Genomic DNA, 16,239 nt, shown 5'->3' with positions numbered 1-16,239 from the left:
TGGAAATGGCCTTGATAATACTAACTGTGGGTTTAACCCTTATTCATTCAACTACCACATCTGCAAGAGAAGGTTGAGAATTAATCCATCACTCTTAATGGGGGTGTTTTTGATATATGCTAAGAGTGATATTTATGAAGAATGAATTCCAAATTAAGGGAAGTTACACTGGTCTCCTGTTTGTGTTTAAATGGTACTGGCTGTACAAAAAAAAAAAAAGTGTAACAAAGAAAATGTTGAACACCTGTTATGGTCTTTTATTTCCAGGAATAGTCCCAATAAGAAAATAAGCCAGCTTCCTTTTTTTTTTTTTTTTTTTTGATGGTAATGTCCTTTGGAGAATGTGATTAAACCTTTAGTTTTCACATTTTCAATTTATTTTTCCAAATTCAACAGACCCTGAAAATTTGACAACCTATCAGAACATGGACATTCTGATTAATGATTATTTTCAATAAAGCATCCAATACCATGGATGAGAAGATAAGAATAGTGAGCATCACCATTTATTACTATTCTCTCCGTTTCCAAAGTATGCTAAGTACTTAGTATATTTCTTTAAAGAAAATCAGGACAAAACAGAGGTTTGTTTATTTGAAATACTAAGTTATAGATGTTGCTTTGGGGTATTCCATTTACTGAAGAAATTATCCCATAGATTCTATAAAAACTGAAAGATAATGTTAGAAGTTGTATTGGCTTTGGGCTTATTTCATTTTGGACTGGTTTTGTTATCAGATCACCTTAAGATATTTCTGAATATAAATATGTTTAGGAGAGAATTGAAAATTGAAAGAAGCAAATTTCTAGGTATTTTTTCCCTCCTGTTTTAACACAGTAAATGTTTAAAATTGTTTATAATGCCTAACTTCTGATGGACTTTAGTTTCAATTTTGTTCTTAGTCATTGCGGATATTGACAAAATGTCATACGAAATTATTTTGTATTTTTTGTAGGACTGGGAAACAGAAAATCATGACTGGTATTGTTTTGAATGCCATTTGCCTGGAGAGGTGTTGATATGTGACCTGTGTTTTCGTGTGTATCATTCCAAGTGTTTGTCTGATGAGTACAGGCTTAGAGACAGCAGTAGTCACTGGCAGTGCCCAGTTTGCAGGGTGAGTACCTATGAGCTTTAATGTGCTGGTCAGAGGGTTGGAATTCATTGATAATAGCTGCACAAAGATATCCCAGGTGGTCTTGCCAGGTTAATGGATAAAGTACTGGAGGGTGGGGGTTATCTACTGAAATGATGGTTAATGAACATAGAACACTCATAAATGAATATCACAGAACACATACTCAGGGTATGGATTTTAGAAAGTTTCAATCATGTAAAAATATACTCTCTTCTTTTTACAATTCCCTCTGAATTGTGTGACTCCTTTAATGGACAGACTTTGGGAATCAAGAACCACTGTCCCATACCAAGGTCTGTTCAGTCAGTCCTCTTGGCTGCTCAGAAAACACAGGTAGCAAAAGGCACATTGTTGGAAAAGTTCTGTATCTGCTTTCCATTTTATATCCATGTAATGTTGCCTTTATTTTTTTGTCATGTCATGGGTTTATTTCTTTTCTTTGGAGGGTGGAGGGATGGGAGAGTTGTATATCAAGAATTCTCCAAAATGAAATAGTCTGGTAGGTAAAATAGGTACTTCCCACGATTATTTTCATTTATATTACTTCCCTGTTGAGAAGAGTACATGATTGTGCTTGTTGGCTGCCGATGTGGTGTGTGTGTGTGAGTGAGTGATCGCGATGCCTAAATACCACGTGATGTATGGCCTTGATGGTCATCAGTCAGGAATTATTTGATTGGAACTTCTATTGTTTTGTACTTCACTATTGTTAATATACTTAACTTGGAATCATGCAAATTGCCGAGATTACTCATGGGTTCTGTTGTGAACATGTTTTATAATACTTGTATAACTTAAATATTCATTTCTTCTTCAAAAAAGTTATGTCTTTATCTCCTCTTTGGTACCAGCCAAAAATCATCTGGTTCATCTGCCAGCATGATGAGCAAAATACAGTGTCCCTTCTAGTCTTCCTTTAGTGACTGTGGCTTTGTGTTACCTAAGTATGTTTCTTAGCAGCCCTACTATACTCGTTCTGTAGGCAGACAGAAGACTGTTGGTATAACATTTTAAATACATGTGTTATGATGACGTGTAATCAAATGCCTAAATTCTAGATAATTAGTGATAAACCTCTAGGTCTGAACAGATCAGTATCAAGCCTCAGGGTGTGGACCTTCTCTAGAGGCCTGCAAGAATTTGAAGGCTACAATAAATCAGTATGGAGCTGCACCAGTGTCCTACAATTTACTCTCATGGATTTGTGTTTTACAAGTAAATAATATCATGGTTTTCACTAACAGTTTACACTAGAGGAAGTAAAGAATTAATTACATCTGAAGAACAAAAGTATTAAGGTAGTAAAAATATAAAAGAGGTTAGGTCACTGATCAAAAAATAGGGGCTCAGGGACTTAGGAAGTACAATTCTGGACACTCCTGAATCTTTACAGCTGTACTTTGTAGCTGTAGCTGTAGCTTTGTAACATCTGATATTTAGCTCCTATGTCATAGTAAAGAATGAACACATGTATACCTGTGGTGGATTCATTTTGATGTTTGGCAAAACTAATACAATTATGTAAAGTTTAAAAATAAAATAAAATTTAAAAAAAAAATAAAATAAAATAAAAAATAAAAATAAAAATAAAACAAACAAAAAAAAAAAAGAAAAAAAAAAAAAATAAAAACACTGGGATTTTTGAGGATGGGTTAAACTTTATGGTAGGTGTTTTGTACTCCTTACATTAAGAGTTGAAGTTTAACACTTAAACTTTTGAAGAAAATGTGTAATGCTTTTTCTGTCAGAATTCAATATCAAGTTGTCATATTCCAGTTTCTAAATATGTTTGCTTTACCGTTTACTGATAAGATGAAAACCTTTAAACTTCAGTGGGTTGCTGGCTCACAGAAACATGATAGCCAAGGGGAGTTTAGCCAATCCCATCCTGCCTTTGTGTTCTTCCCTTTGGTTTTCTTTTCATCTTTGTCAGCCTAGATATTCTCACATTGTGATGTAATTATGCTTACTGAAATGATGCTATGAGTCAGTAAAACACTGGAACTCAAGATTCCTTTCACAGACCGCGCGGCTCTTTCCTTAGACTCAAAAAGCCTGTGTTTGTGTTGGGGTTGGTGAGTTTAGCTTGAGCTTTAAAAATTCCAAAGAAATAATTATTTCTATGTTAGATCTGTTCAATTTTTTAAATTGTTATGTTCAGGAAAAAGAAAAGTACTAACAGTTTCTTTCCCAAGAAAAGGGATAATAATAAACTTGAGATTCTAATGCAATTTTAAATATCTTTTTTGATTGGTATTGGGTTGATATATTTGTTTAAACAGTATGTCAAGACTTCAAGTAAAGCTGTTTTTTTAATAATCTAACTTGAGAGTGACGGACCAGATTTACATTTTCTTGAACTAAGAGAACTAAAGCTATAGACTGAAACTTAAAGATTATGGTTCCATGTCAACCTAAGGATCTCTATTTTCATTTTTAATTAATGTCTAGAAAGAATATATAGTAATTAGATTTACTAATGAGGAATTTTTAAGGTAAAATACCAGGGCCAAATTTCAGTACAGGTAAAAGTAGTGGATGGAAGCCAATCACTGTGTCTAAATTTGAAGATAAAAATATTTTTAATACTTTATACTGGTCAGAAGACTTTTGTTTTATGTAACCTCTGACCCTTACAGCATTGAATAGGTTATTTCTCACCCAGCTGTCAGCTGTGTTACCAGATTCACTTCAGCTTGTTGAACAACTTTATCTCATATGTCTGACAAATTCCAAAATATTTTAAGAAGGCAATGATGGGAATTTTTCTCAGTTTAAAATAGTTTTTTCAATTTTCATAATAATCTCAAGAATCTCAGAACCCTGAGGATATTTCTTTGAAATATCTGCCTTTCTAAACAACAGTTAAACTACTACTATACAAATACAATTGATAGTTACTGTAATGTAGCTTTGAATATCAGGTTAGCATTTTGCTTTGAAAAAATTCAAGTTATATCCAGTTTCATACTCATGATACCAAGAATTCCTATTAATTGGAAAAAAGAGTTTTAAATCCCTTTTTTAAAAGTTTTAAAAAATTCAAAATTATAGGAGGATAAAGAAGAAAAACAATCCCAGCAATGCCACCATATCACAGGTGAGTGTGCTCACAGACCTCTGTGAGTGCACACTCCGTCTGTGTAACTAACTGGCTGGACCCATGGATTAGGTACACTGCTGATGGCAGCTGGCTTGCTTCTACTCAGCAATGACCCAGACACCTTTTTTCTGAGATGTGAACGGTTTCCGCTGATGCACATATGTTGTGTCCATGTGCTGTCTGGGGCGCTGTCTCCTGTGCTGTCTGACCAGCAACACTGACTGAAACTCACCTGTCCGGGGCAGAGGGATGGTGGGGACTCCGGCACCTCCGTTCCAAGGTCATGACCCATTCCATCTGGAAGAGCACTCTTCTTATCATTATTTCTGTATGAAAGTGAAGTTTATATTTTGTTAGATGTTATCTGAATTTTAAATAATAATGAATTTTATTATTTTCAGGAAAAAAGAAACCATTAAATTTTAAATGCAAATTGTTTTAAAAATTTTATTTGCTTAAAGGTTGTATCTTTAAAACAAAATGTAGTCAATTTTACTTTTCTAAAAAAAGAATTATACATATACATGTATAGACATATACATGTCTAATTAGATATATACACATCTATGCAGGTCTGTTTGTTTGCCTTTACAAGTTAAATTCACTGAAGCAGAATTCTTAAAGATAGGCGCATTTCAATCTGTGATAAAAATTACCAAGTTGTTTGTCAGAAGATCAAACCCATTTATACCAACACTGAAAATATTTTCCAGCTTTTTGCTACCAATTTGACAGGCTCCAGAGGGATATCTCACTTTAATGTCCCTTCATTCTCATTTGCACAGCTTCAAAGTTACAGCCATTTGCTCCTTGACGCTGTAGTTGCAGAAAGCAGGCCTGTGTGTGTGGCCTGTAAGCATACATGTCTGCGGGTGAATGTGCGTGTGTGAGTGAATGTCTGAGTTGTGTGTCTGCACATGCACTGCACCCTTGCTGGGCTCCAGCCCTACTGGTAAACATCATGCTTTTTGAATGATCTCCGCTTGGGTTTTTTAATACATGGGCGAGGTGACATCTTATGGGAAACCCTAAAACCATTCCCTAGGTTGGCACCACGTTGCCTTTTAGGTCATAGTTACTGGTAGATCTTTCTGTGGGCATGGACTGTTCTCCCTGTGCTGTCCAGTGGGAGCCACTGGCACGTCTGTTGAGTGCTTGCATGCGGTGTGGAGACCCAGGCACTGGTTTTCAGTTTGGCAGTGTGACTTAGGGCTACTTACTGTCCTAGGCGATGCAGCGTTATAAATGCAAATCTAAATGCCTGTAGTAACTACTGCAAGAGAAACATGAGTGGCCTGGCATTTGTTCTCCCCGTGATGCCACAGTTCCGCCTTGAAAGAGTTCTAGAGGAAGGGTGTAGCGCAGCCTCTGCCTTGCTGCCCTCTGCTCCATAGCAGGCCACGGGCAAGCCCTGCATCGTGCCGCGCAGGTTACAGTGTGCGCTCCGTGACGTGCAGTGCACAGGCTGATGGCTGCAGTACCTGATGGTGCTGTGTTTGCTCTGAGGCCGATTGTTCCTAAAAATCAGAATATGAAATGCAGGGGCAAAGAATAGCGAAATAGTTGGCACTTTCCAGGTTAATGATCCTGATACAATAGTATTTTGGAAATCGGCCCCTGTTTCCTACATCCTCTTTTAATATGTTAGTGTTCCTTATATAAATGAATTTCTTCATAACTTTGGGGAGTTACAGATTCATGCTTCTGCTCCTTTCAAATTTAAATAAATGAAAATTTTATGTTTGGACTAAAATCCGTCACTAGGGAGCAGAGTGTAGAGCTCTGAACTGTGAGCAGGTGGGAAGCACCAGAGGAGGTGGCCGCGGTGAGTGTCTCACCTCCTCACTAGAGGGTGGGCCACGGTGAGCGTCTCACCTCTTCTTCCACGTTCGGCCCTCTATGCTGCTCCAGTGAAATCCATCCAAAGTTTTTTTTTTTTTTTTTTTTTAAGTTGAGATATCTTTATTATTGAGGTGTAGTCGATGGACAGTATTGTAGATTTTAGGTGTGCAACATAGTGATTCATAATTTCTAGAGGTTATATTTCATTTAGTTATTATAAATATTGGCTATGTTTCCTGTGTTGTACTATATACCCTTGTAGCTTGTTTACTTTATGCATTGTAGTTTGTACCTCTTAATCCCTTACCCATATCTTAGGCCTTTTAAATTGTCTCATTATAGCATAAAAATATTGTATTACTGTTTATACCCTTAATATCTTTGGTTCACTTTTCATCCCTTTTATGACACACTTATCATAATCTATCTATGAAAAGATCAACCTAAGTCACAAAAGAAAAAGTGCCATTCAGGGAGTTGGATAAGGGATATATTATTCCAGTGTATCTTTAAAAACTTTTATAAAATATTCATTTGCCTACAAATGTTTCATATGGTATTTTCCCCTGTTTAAGGTCACAAATTTTAAGATTCGTGTTAATATACAAAGAGTATGGAGAATTAACTTAGCCTGCTAACAAAATACAGAAACACTAGAAAATGCAGAGAAGAAAATGAATGCATATGGGAAAATTTTACTTATTTAAGAATACTTTGGTTCTACATCTAATCTGAGAAGCTCTCCCAGGTTTGCAGCTCCTGGTTTTCTGATCCCTGACTCCTCGGCATTTAAGAAGATGCAAAGAGGGGAGGGACTAGTAGAAATGATCCCTGCAGTCTACCTACTGCTGCAGGTTCTCTTTAAAATTGAGAAAAAATAGGTCTGTTTTACAGGAAACTTAATAGAAATACAGAAAGAAGTTTACAGAGAGCATTTAAAGTGAACTTAAAGTTGATGTTAAGCCCCAGGTACTGTATATTTTTTTCACATAAGGTATAGTATACTCATTAGACAGCTACTGAAAATGAAGGAATTTAATTGGTTTGCTAAAACTAAACCAAGAGTAAATCTCTGTTAGGACATCACCATGGGTGCATACTGACTGGTCAGTGTTAACTCAGCTCTGGTTAAGTTATATTTGAGTCATTTGCACTGAGACTCATGATGAAAGCTGTTTCTTCAAATTGGAGATAAAACTTTACTTCTGAATTAATTTTTCATTCTTTTGGGTATGTAAGCAGTATAGTTTTTTAAATCTCAAAATTAAGGAGAATTCTCATTTAATGTATTCAGAATGAAACAGGAAAGAATGCTAAAAGAAAATATTTTGAAACATATATGCTTTATGTATCTACTGCAAAACTGTAACTGTTCTTGCTTTCTGCTTAGTCTTCCTTTCTTAATGTAGGAAATTTATTAATATTTTCACCCTGAAAGTAAGTACCTTTACCTTTAAGATACATATTATCAATTCTGGAGTGGAGATTTCATGTTTAGATAAAATAGAAACACTTAAAAAAAAAATTATGTTGTAGACAGTCATAGTATTGAAAGTTACAAATGAACATCAGTTTTTTTTTTTTTTACATTTTTTAAAGACAGTTGGATTGTATTTCTATACTCACAAAAGTAGAAAATTAATTTTTAAAAAGGTCTGTGTCTGAACCAATTACTTTATAAGGCAGTTTTGCTATTCAGTCTAGGCTTACTAGAGGAAAAAGTAAAGGAATTTTAAAATTGGATCTAGGATATAAAATTGTAAAATCCTCATGTATTGTATAATCTCTATAAAACTACCTGGACCAAGCAAGAAAGGAAAAATCCATGTATCCCCACATTGCCTTGTCACACTAAATTAACAAGTTACATAGTCAGAAAGGGTTGGATGTGAGTGTGAAATGTTTGTGGTGCATTTTGTCTTGGTGATATATCATTTTAGTGGCTTTTTTAGAACCTTAGTTGAATTTTATCTTTTATTTTTAGCTGTAAGGGACTAAAGAGGTAATTAGTTGGCCTGGTTCCTACATCAAGATGGTTACCATCTTGGTTACATCAAGATAAATAGGTGGTTAATCTAGATAAATAGAAGGCTTGCTTAGTGTTTGTAGCATTATGGCACCCCACTCCAGTACTCTTGCCTGGGAAATCCCATGGACGGAGGAGGCTGGTAGGCTACAGTCCATGGGGTCGCCAAGAGTCGGATTCGACTGAGCGACTTCACTTGGACTTTTCACTTTCCTGCATTGGAGAAGAAAATGGCAACCCACTCCAGTATTGTTGCCTGGAGAATCCCAGGGACGGGAGCCTGGTGGGCTGCCATCTATGGGGTCGCACAAAGTCGGACACGACTGACGTGACTTAGCAGCAGCAGCAGCAGCATTGATGTACTGAAAATATGTACAAAGTGCACACACTTTCCTTTTATTGTCTCTGCAGGTGTTGAAGCAGGAGGGGAAGGAATAGAGGGGTGGGCAGGTAGTAGTATTGTTGGCTGGTTGTCAGCTTCATTGAGCAGAGACTGTGTGATACACATTCTGTGATTCCGAAACAAAGTCGTGTGAGTTGTTTTCAGAAGAGGCAGGAGAGGCTTACTACAGTGAGGAATCCATCCTCCCTGTGCCTTTGAAACTTATTCTTTATTTACAGACCAGTGTTGACAGAGGAGGGAAGGAACAAGTAGACAGCCTGTGTTCTGTCAACTTTTCCTGAATGTCCCTTTCGTCTTCCTAAATCCCTGTAACGTCGTGGAGAAGAGCTGAAAGTCACCCCCAAAAGTACACTTAATCCTGAATGATGAAACTCCTGACACAGTAGAAATAACATAGCATCCGTCTTGGTAGATCTAGTGTTCTCGCAATTTTTGTGTGGATGTAGTGTATATAGGAATACCACATGTTCACAGTACAGTCAGTTGTATGGCTTGTAGAATAATTTGAGACTGTACTTTAATAGCTGGTAAATCACCCTAGACTGGGTGGTGCAGAGCCGGATTGTATCATATGAATCTAGCCAAAGCCTCCCAACCTCAGTCAGAGAGCAAAGAGCCGATTTTGTAAAAATTAGTGAAGATAGACACAACTGAAGTAGCATTCCGTGCTGTTTTGTAAGTCTGTCTGAACAGTCTGGAAACCTGTGCATGAGTGATTCTATAGGAACAGCTTCTCGGGAAGCAGAGCACCTGAGAGCAGAGTCTCGTTCGCCAGCACTCTCCGAGAACCACCTCAAGACCGTCTTTGTGGTGTGAGTGACCCTCCACGTTCAGCTTTTCCTGTGGACAAGAAGGCAGATTGGTGACATCTGAGGGGAGGTTTTTATACTTAAAGTTCCTTTAACTTAAGTTTAAAAAAGAAAAACCCAAAAAACTATTGCCAGAAACTCAAGTGCAAATGATTGCTGCTGGCCTGGCTGTGGAAGACGTAGGATGGAGCTGTGGGGGATCAGGCACTCTGGATGCGCAGGCGTTTAGCCGAGTTCCTGTCCTGGTGCCGATGGTGGGTGTGGGTTCCAGTCTTCTGTCCTTATAGTGGAGAGTTAGTTTTTGTGTGTTGGTGCTGGAGGTGAACAAAACTGAACGTAGGTGTGTTTTTAGAAAACTGTCCTAGAAAGTGATTATCACTGATGGGCTGCTGGGCACAGTGGTACGGAGGAGAAATGGCAGGGCTTGGGGCCACTCCCACCAGACCAGCTCTACTGTTAGTCTTAAATAGTGGATTTCTTATAAGTTCTTTGATTCTTTTATATTCCAGCAGTACAGGTGGTTACAGACAATACTATAGAGGCAGTTTATGTGCGGTTAAAAGCCATTGTGATTCATTTATTACAGATGGTTATAGAAGAGAGCTTGGAACATCTTAATTCCTCAAACACTGGAGGTAATTTACATGCAGAGTGGTGTTTCTCCAGTGAGCTCCAGAGACCGCGGTAGCAGAGTCCCTGTACGTGCTGGTTAGGACGTGTCCCGGGTGGAGGCGCAGGAGAGCCTGCCCACAGGCACCTCCCGTCAGGCGAGCCTCTGGTTGTCAGGGGCCCTCAGCTGTATTCAGGTGACAGTGAGACGGTGAGCACAGCACAGTTAACACAGTGGTTTATAGTGGTCAGGATGTGCTAACACTGTAAGAATTTCACGTTTTGGAAGGATATCTTGTATTCTTGAATTCAATTACGTGAAATGTTTTTCTCGTAGGCAGTGAGGTTGGTCAGTAATGATGGCCATTAGTTCAGTTCAGCTAGTATTTATTGAGTATTTACTATGTGATGGATACTGTACAAGACCCTGGATGGGCCAAAGAACGCTGAACTAGACCATCATGGGCCTGCTGTCAAAAAGCTTACAGCCCAGAGGTTGGCAGACCATGATCCACGGGCATATCACGCCCACTGTCTGTTTTGTACTGCTCATGCCAGTGGGTTTTATACTTTTAAACGGTGGGGGAAAAAATCAAAAGAGAAATAATATTTTGTGACTTGTGAAAATTATAAGAAATGAAAATTTCAGTATCCACACACTTTATCGGGACACAGTCCTGCTCATGGAAGGCATGCATTATTTATAGCTGTTTTCTCACCACAGTGGCAGGGCTGAGTGGTCAAGACAGCCACCAACTGAATGTCTGCAAAGCCTACCATGAGGCCCTGACAGAAATTTTCCTGCCTCTGGTCCAGCTTGCTATGGGAAGAACATTCTGGGTCTTGGGAAGCCCTTGTTAGTAACAGACTTGGAAGCTTGGGTTTGGTTAGGTGCACAGCACAAACGTGTATCTAAGAAGAAGATGCCTGGATTTCTGATTTTACACTTCTCTTGCTCTCTCTCTCTCGGATACTTGGTATTCAGAAGTGGTATTCACAGACGTTAATTCTCTGCTAAAGTAGGTTTCTGCTCCTGAAGTACTATATTTCTAGGGCACACTGGAAACTCCAGACCATCCAGTCCTAAATGTTCCTTCAAATAATGGTGCTTGGGCATTGTTATCAATAATCAGCTGTGGATGGACCTTGACAGGACCAAAACTTGTTCGTGCCCTCTTCCAGCCAAAAACACTGTCAGGCACTGAGTTTGGCTGAGTTATTCCACTTGGGCTTTTGTCTGTGATATATACCTGGCACATCTGGTTTGCTATAATCCAGCAGTTACTGTAACTGGCTTAAGAATTCTTAAGTCAAGAAGATACTCAAGATTTTCTGTTATTTTTCCCTTCTAGGGAAGCAGCCCCTCAGGAAAATGGTATGACCTACGCGCATCCTTAGGTTAGTGGCTCTGTCGCCCGCTTTGTGACAGCTTCAGCCACGGGTTGCTGTCGTTTCATGACGGCTGCAGCAGCTTTGGGTGTGTAATAAAAAGTTCCACTCTTTGTTATCTGTAGATACTGACCGAAGTCGGGTGGTAAGAGCAGTTATCAAAACATCCTGAACTTCACTCTGATGAGTCCTGAGCTGCCCCTTTATGAAGAGCCCTGAGGTCTGCTTGTGGAGGATAGGTGTGGTTCTTCAAAGCCTCAGAAAAAAATTAGATCTGAGATAATCTGCAGGTTTCATGCAGCATTATTTTTTGTTTTTCTCCCCTTTTGTCAAGAGCTGTCTGCTTAGTTGTGTTACAGACGGGATTGTGTTTACCCTAGAAGCTACCCCTTTAATTTCCGTTATAGTGGCTTTTTCTCAAGGCATATCAATGTTCTGGTTTGGCCAACAGGCACTGACTCTGGTGTGAATGTCATGGAAGGCAGCTCACAACACGTTACCTAAGAATTCCTTAGAAGTCTTAGGGTGCAGCCCTGGACAGAACTGTGTGTGCTGTTGATGTCTTTTGTGAAATACCAGATCTTTAAATTATAACCAGAAAGTGTTACAAAGCAAGCCAAAGAATTTAGCAAATGTGAAAACACGAGAAATGTTCTGTCCCTACAGCTTGTTCTAAGAGGCTGTGCACATGTTCTGGTCTTCTCTTTTACTTGCCTGCCTTCTCGGAGCAAGCTCCTCAGCCGCGTGTGTGGGAAGTGGGCCCCCAGCTCCTGAATACACCAGGAGCAGCATGAGGTCCTGGCAGCTCTTCACCTACCACCCAGTCAACCAGAGTGTTCACATGTGTTTGAGTTCTTGCCCTGCATCTTCAGTAGAATCCCGTATTTGTCCCCAGAAAAGATGTATTGGGCAGCAAGTAAAACATTAAACAAGTTAACATAGAGGCTTTCAGCAAAATGATCCTCCTTTGACATGAAACTTGTTCTGTTGACTCCTATACAGCAAGAGTCAGTGAAGCTTCCAGTATGTAAAGTGAGAAGAACCAAGAAGTAGTTAAAATGTCAGAAAGATGCCTTTCTGCTGTTGTGAGCAAGTAGAGAGAGAGACTCTAGATCCGGCGTCACTCGAGAAGCCAGCTTGGCGGCCCTGCCTCTCGACTCTGCTCGGTGTAGCAGCAGAGGTTGGGTGGGCACTGCCCATGCCTGTGTGCGGAGTGGCTCTCACCTGGTGCTGGCAGTGGCGTTCAGTCAGGACCGCCTGTGAGAAGCGCCTGTGGCCTGGAGACTGCCGGTGCCCAGGCTCCCTGTAAACCAGTGACAACAGCTCTGGTAACACGTTTTCCCCTGGGGGTAAAATTTACAGCACAGTGATTGCACAAGTCTTGCATGTGTCACTTGAGAAATAGACAAGCAAACACACAGCTGTGGACCCAAGTCCACCGACTTAACGCTGAGTGCTGCCCACACCAGACAGACACCACTCTCATCAGTTTCCGTCAGATCTAAGTCAGGCTTGGCCCAGAACTTTGTATAAATGGGTGCAGGCCATTGTTCAAGGCTTTCCCAGGCGGTTCTAACGCACAGCCAGAGGTGGTGAGCACTCGAGAGAGATGCCTGAATCTAGGTGGCACTTTATAAAACAGGAGCAGACTTTCTGAGGTGGTAATATTTTACCAGAGTTGGAGCTGTGAAGGGTGGGTGTGGGTCACATTGCAGTTTTTGCTGCAATAGTCACTCTTGCAAGCGTGTGCCACCACTTGATCGCACACTGGAGAGGAGAGACGCTCTAGCACCTTACCCGAAGCAAATTTAAACATGATACAAAAATTAGATTTCTGTCCTCTAAATTATCATTTAGTTTTGTCAAATTAAGGCCTTCGACCTGAATTCTGTACATTTGGAGTCTTCCCTAAAAGAAATGTTGCTGCACTTGGTTATCCTAATTAGCAGTTAATCTGAAAATGTTTAAACAGGTGAAACCAAAGTACAAGTGTTCTGTGAGCACGTAATATCCATCTATTTTGTAGATTCTCTATGGAAAGGAAATAGTAACTGAAAATAGAGCTTTATTTAAGCAAAGGAATTACACGAACAATATAACGCACTGTTACCTAAACTTAAGCCAAGTGAAATAGGGTTTTCCCTACTGTTTGAAAAAGTTCAGAATTTTGTTTCAAAGGAAGAGCAAGCTGGTAAGGATGTACAGGCATGTGGTGGTGGTTTAGTTGCTAGGTCCTGTCTGGCTCTTGCGACCCCTGGACTATAGCCGCATCCCCCCGCCCCATGCTCCTCTGTCCATGAGATTCTCCAGGAAAGAATAGTGGATTGGGTTGCCATTTCCTCTTCCAGGGGATCTTTCCGACCCAGGGATCGAACCCACGTCTGCATTGGCAGGTGTGTTCTTTAGGGGGAAGCCCTTACACAGGCGGACCTCGGAGATCCTGCAGGTTTGGTTCCAGACCACAGCAGTGGAGCGAATATCACAGTCAAGTGAGCTCACGCATTTACTGGTTTCCCAGTGGATATAAAAGCTGTGTTTACATTGAACTGTAGTCTGTTAACATGCAGTAGCATTATGTCAGAAGAGGTAACTACCTTAATTAAAAAGTACTTTATCACAAAAAACGAACCATCATCTAAGCCTTAAGTGACAAAGCGAGCAAATGCTGTTGGAAAAAGGGCCCTGACAGACTTGCTCAATACAGGGTTGCCACAACCTTCAGTTTGTAAAATGCACAGTATCTGCGAAGTGCAATATAGCGAGGTATGCCTGTAGAGACACTTTGGTTCTAGCACTGCATAAATCTCACCCATAGAGAAACACTGAATTGCTTTATTTTCTGAGGCTCTAAATCAAAAGGGGTTGGGTTCTGACTCACAGTGAAAACCTTCATCCGTTGGTGTTGAGAGTGCAGAGAGGAGAGAAATGCATCCTGTGAACTTGTGGAGCACACAGCCACTCTGGAGACCCGGCAGCCCGGTTGTGGGGGCTTCAGTGAGCACCCCTTCCCTGGCGGTCTCTCCAGTGATGCAGACTGCCCGAAGTGGTGGGCGTCGGCCTCCAGGGCACTCCTTGCCTGGTTGAGCTCGAGCTATTCAGTGGGAGACCATGAGTGAGACTCTTCTGACCCTGCTCGGTCTGGCACATGTTAGTGAGCTTTTAGTAATACTTGAGCACTGCATACAATGCTGGTTCTGTGTTTCCCGTGAATATTGTGTTACCTGTTAAAAGAACACAGATCCCACAAGTAGTATCAGTATGACAAGACTTCTGATCTGATGTAGGTTGCTGTCACACCTGAACTTACACAGATGTGTGATTTAATGATCAGGGTGATGTTTGGGATCAGCAGTGTTAGTGCTCCTGAAATATTTCAGAGTGAGCAGGACAGAGCATGTAGTTGGAAGCACTGGGTTTGTCTGTCTGTGGCTTGCAAGATCTGTTCCCCAGCCAGGGATGGAACCCGGGCCATGGCAGTGAAAGCCTGGAATCCTAACCATGAGGCCACTAGGGAACTCCCTGGAAGCATTTGTTCTTATTCTCCTCTCTTTCTAAGGGAATATAGGTTTCCCAAGAGGTAAGAAAAAACGTTTCTTGGCCTTCTTAACATTTCTTCCCTGTATCCAACAGAAGTTGTTTAATAGAGAAAGCGGTGCATGGAGGGATGGCCGTGTCAGCAAGAGTGTTTCCACAGCAGTGTTAACAGCTGACGGTTTCAGATCTGTTGTTTTGCTCTGGCTTACCGGAGGGAGCAACTAATAGTTCTCACGTGTTTGTGTGCCTGGGGCTTACACAGGGGATTTATTTATTTATTTTTTAATTGAAGGATAATTGCTTTACAGAATTTTGTTGTTTTCTGTCAAACCTCAACGTGAATCAGCCGTAAGTGTACATATGTCCCCTCCCTCCTGAACCTCCCTCCCATCTCCCGCCCCATCCCACCCCTCCAGGTTGATACAGAGCCCCTGTTTTTGGGTTTCCTGAAACATACAGCAAATTCCCATTGGCTATCTATTTTACATATGGTAATGTAAGTTTCTGTGTTACTCTCTCCATACATCTCACCCTCTCCTCCCCTCTCCCCATGTGGGGATTTTGTTTAAAGTGAGAATTTACAAGCTACATCAAAGTCCCTTTTCCCAAAGATTATACAACCTGGGGTTCAGGAAATACCATTGCATTTTAAACTCCACATGTACACCATTGGCACTGGTCTTGGCCTCATGTCACAACCCAGCTTCCCTGGTGGCTCAGCTGGTAAAGAATCCTCCTGCAATGAGGGAGACCTGGATTTGAACCGTGAGTTGGGAAGATCCCCTGGAGAAGGGAGTGGCTACCCACTCCAGTATTCTGGCCTGGAGAATCCCATGGACCGTATAGTCCATGGGGTCACGAAGAGTCGGACGTGACTGAGCGACTTTCACTTTCATGTCACAACCACCTGAGGAGTTAACAGTAAATGAAGGAACAAATGGTGGAGACCTTTGCCTGGAAATTCAGTTCACATGCTCAGGGTGGGAGCCCACCAGTGTATCTGGAGTGTGGCCAGGGTGAGAAATGTGTTCTGCAGTCTGTAGACAGTAAGGCTGTTTACTCAGACGGCCTTGGAGTAAAGCTGAGCCGGGAGAGCACCAGCCACGCCCCAGAGAGTCTGGGGAGCGGGGCGGCGATGGCGCCAGGCATGACCTGTGCGAAACTGCTTCTCAGCTCAGAGGACGGTTTCCACTTTTGACTCAGATGCCTTCGTGCTGTGAATGTATAAGCACTTGGTTAAGCCGTAGCAAAGGTTTGTCATTTACACGAGAAAACTTTGCTCCTTCCAACGTATTTAGCATTACTGAGATGACTTCCTGTGTGTAAAGTTCTTAGGGGAGTAAGTAATAATGTCACTGGGTAGAGACTCATAATGCAGCAGCCTG

The 16,239-nt window shown here is 40.8% G+C and overlaps 1 protein-coding gene across 11 annotated transcripts in view; it reads left to right on the top strand.

The window, feature by feature from the left end:
- ZMYND11 (zinc finger MYND-type containing 11) overlaps nucleotides 1-16,239 on the top strand; it is a 75,798-nt gene that overhangs the window by 44,644 nt on the left and 14,915 nt on the right. For 8 of the 11 annotated variants that reach the window (XM_070801138.1, XM_070801135.1, XM_070801137.1 and 5 more), the window contains one exon: nucleotides 957-1,118. The exons of 1 other annotated variant lie outside the window; for it this stretch is intronic. In XM_070801138.1, the coding sequence (XP_070657239.1) occupies nucleotides 957-1,118 (162 nt within the window). Of the gene's footprint in view, nucleotides 1-396; nucleotides 493-956; nucleotides 1,119-16,239 lie in introns of all 11 variants that reach the window. 2 more of the 11 variants (XM_019973345.2, XM_070801140.1) reach the window with 1 other exon arrangement.

Source organism: Bos indicus, chromosome 13 (assembly GCF_029378745.1).
Source record: "Bos indicus isolate NIAB-ARS_2022 breed Sahiwal x Tharparkar chromosome 13, NIAB-ARS_B.indTharparkar_mat_pri_1.0, whole genome shotgun sequence".
In the NCBI taxonomy this organism is placed as follows: domain Eukaryota; kingdom Metazoa; phylum Chordata; class Mammalia; order Artiodactyla; family Bovidae; genus Bos; species Bos indicus.
Note: the sequence above shows the minus strand (reverse complement) of the source record. Positions and strands in the feature narration are given on the sequence as shown.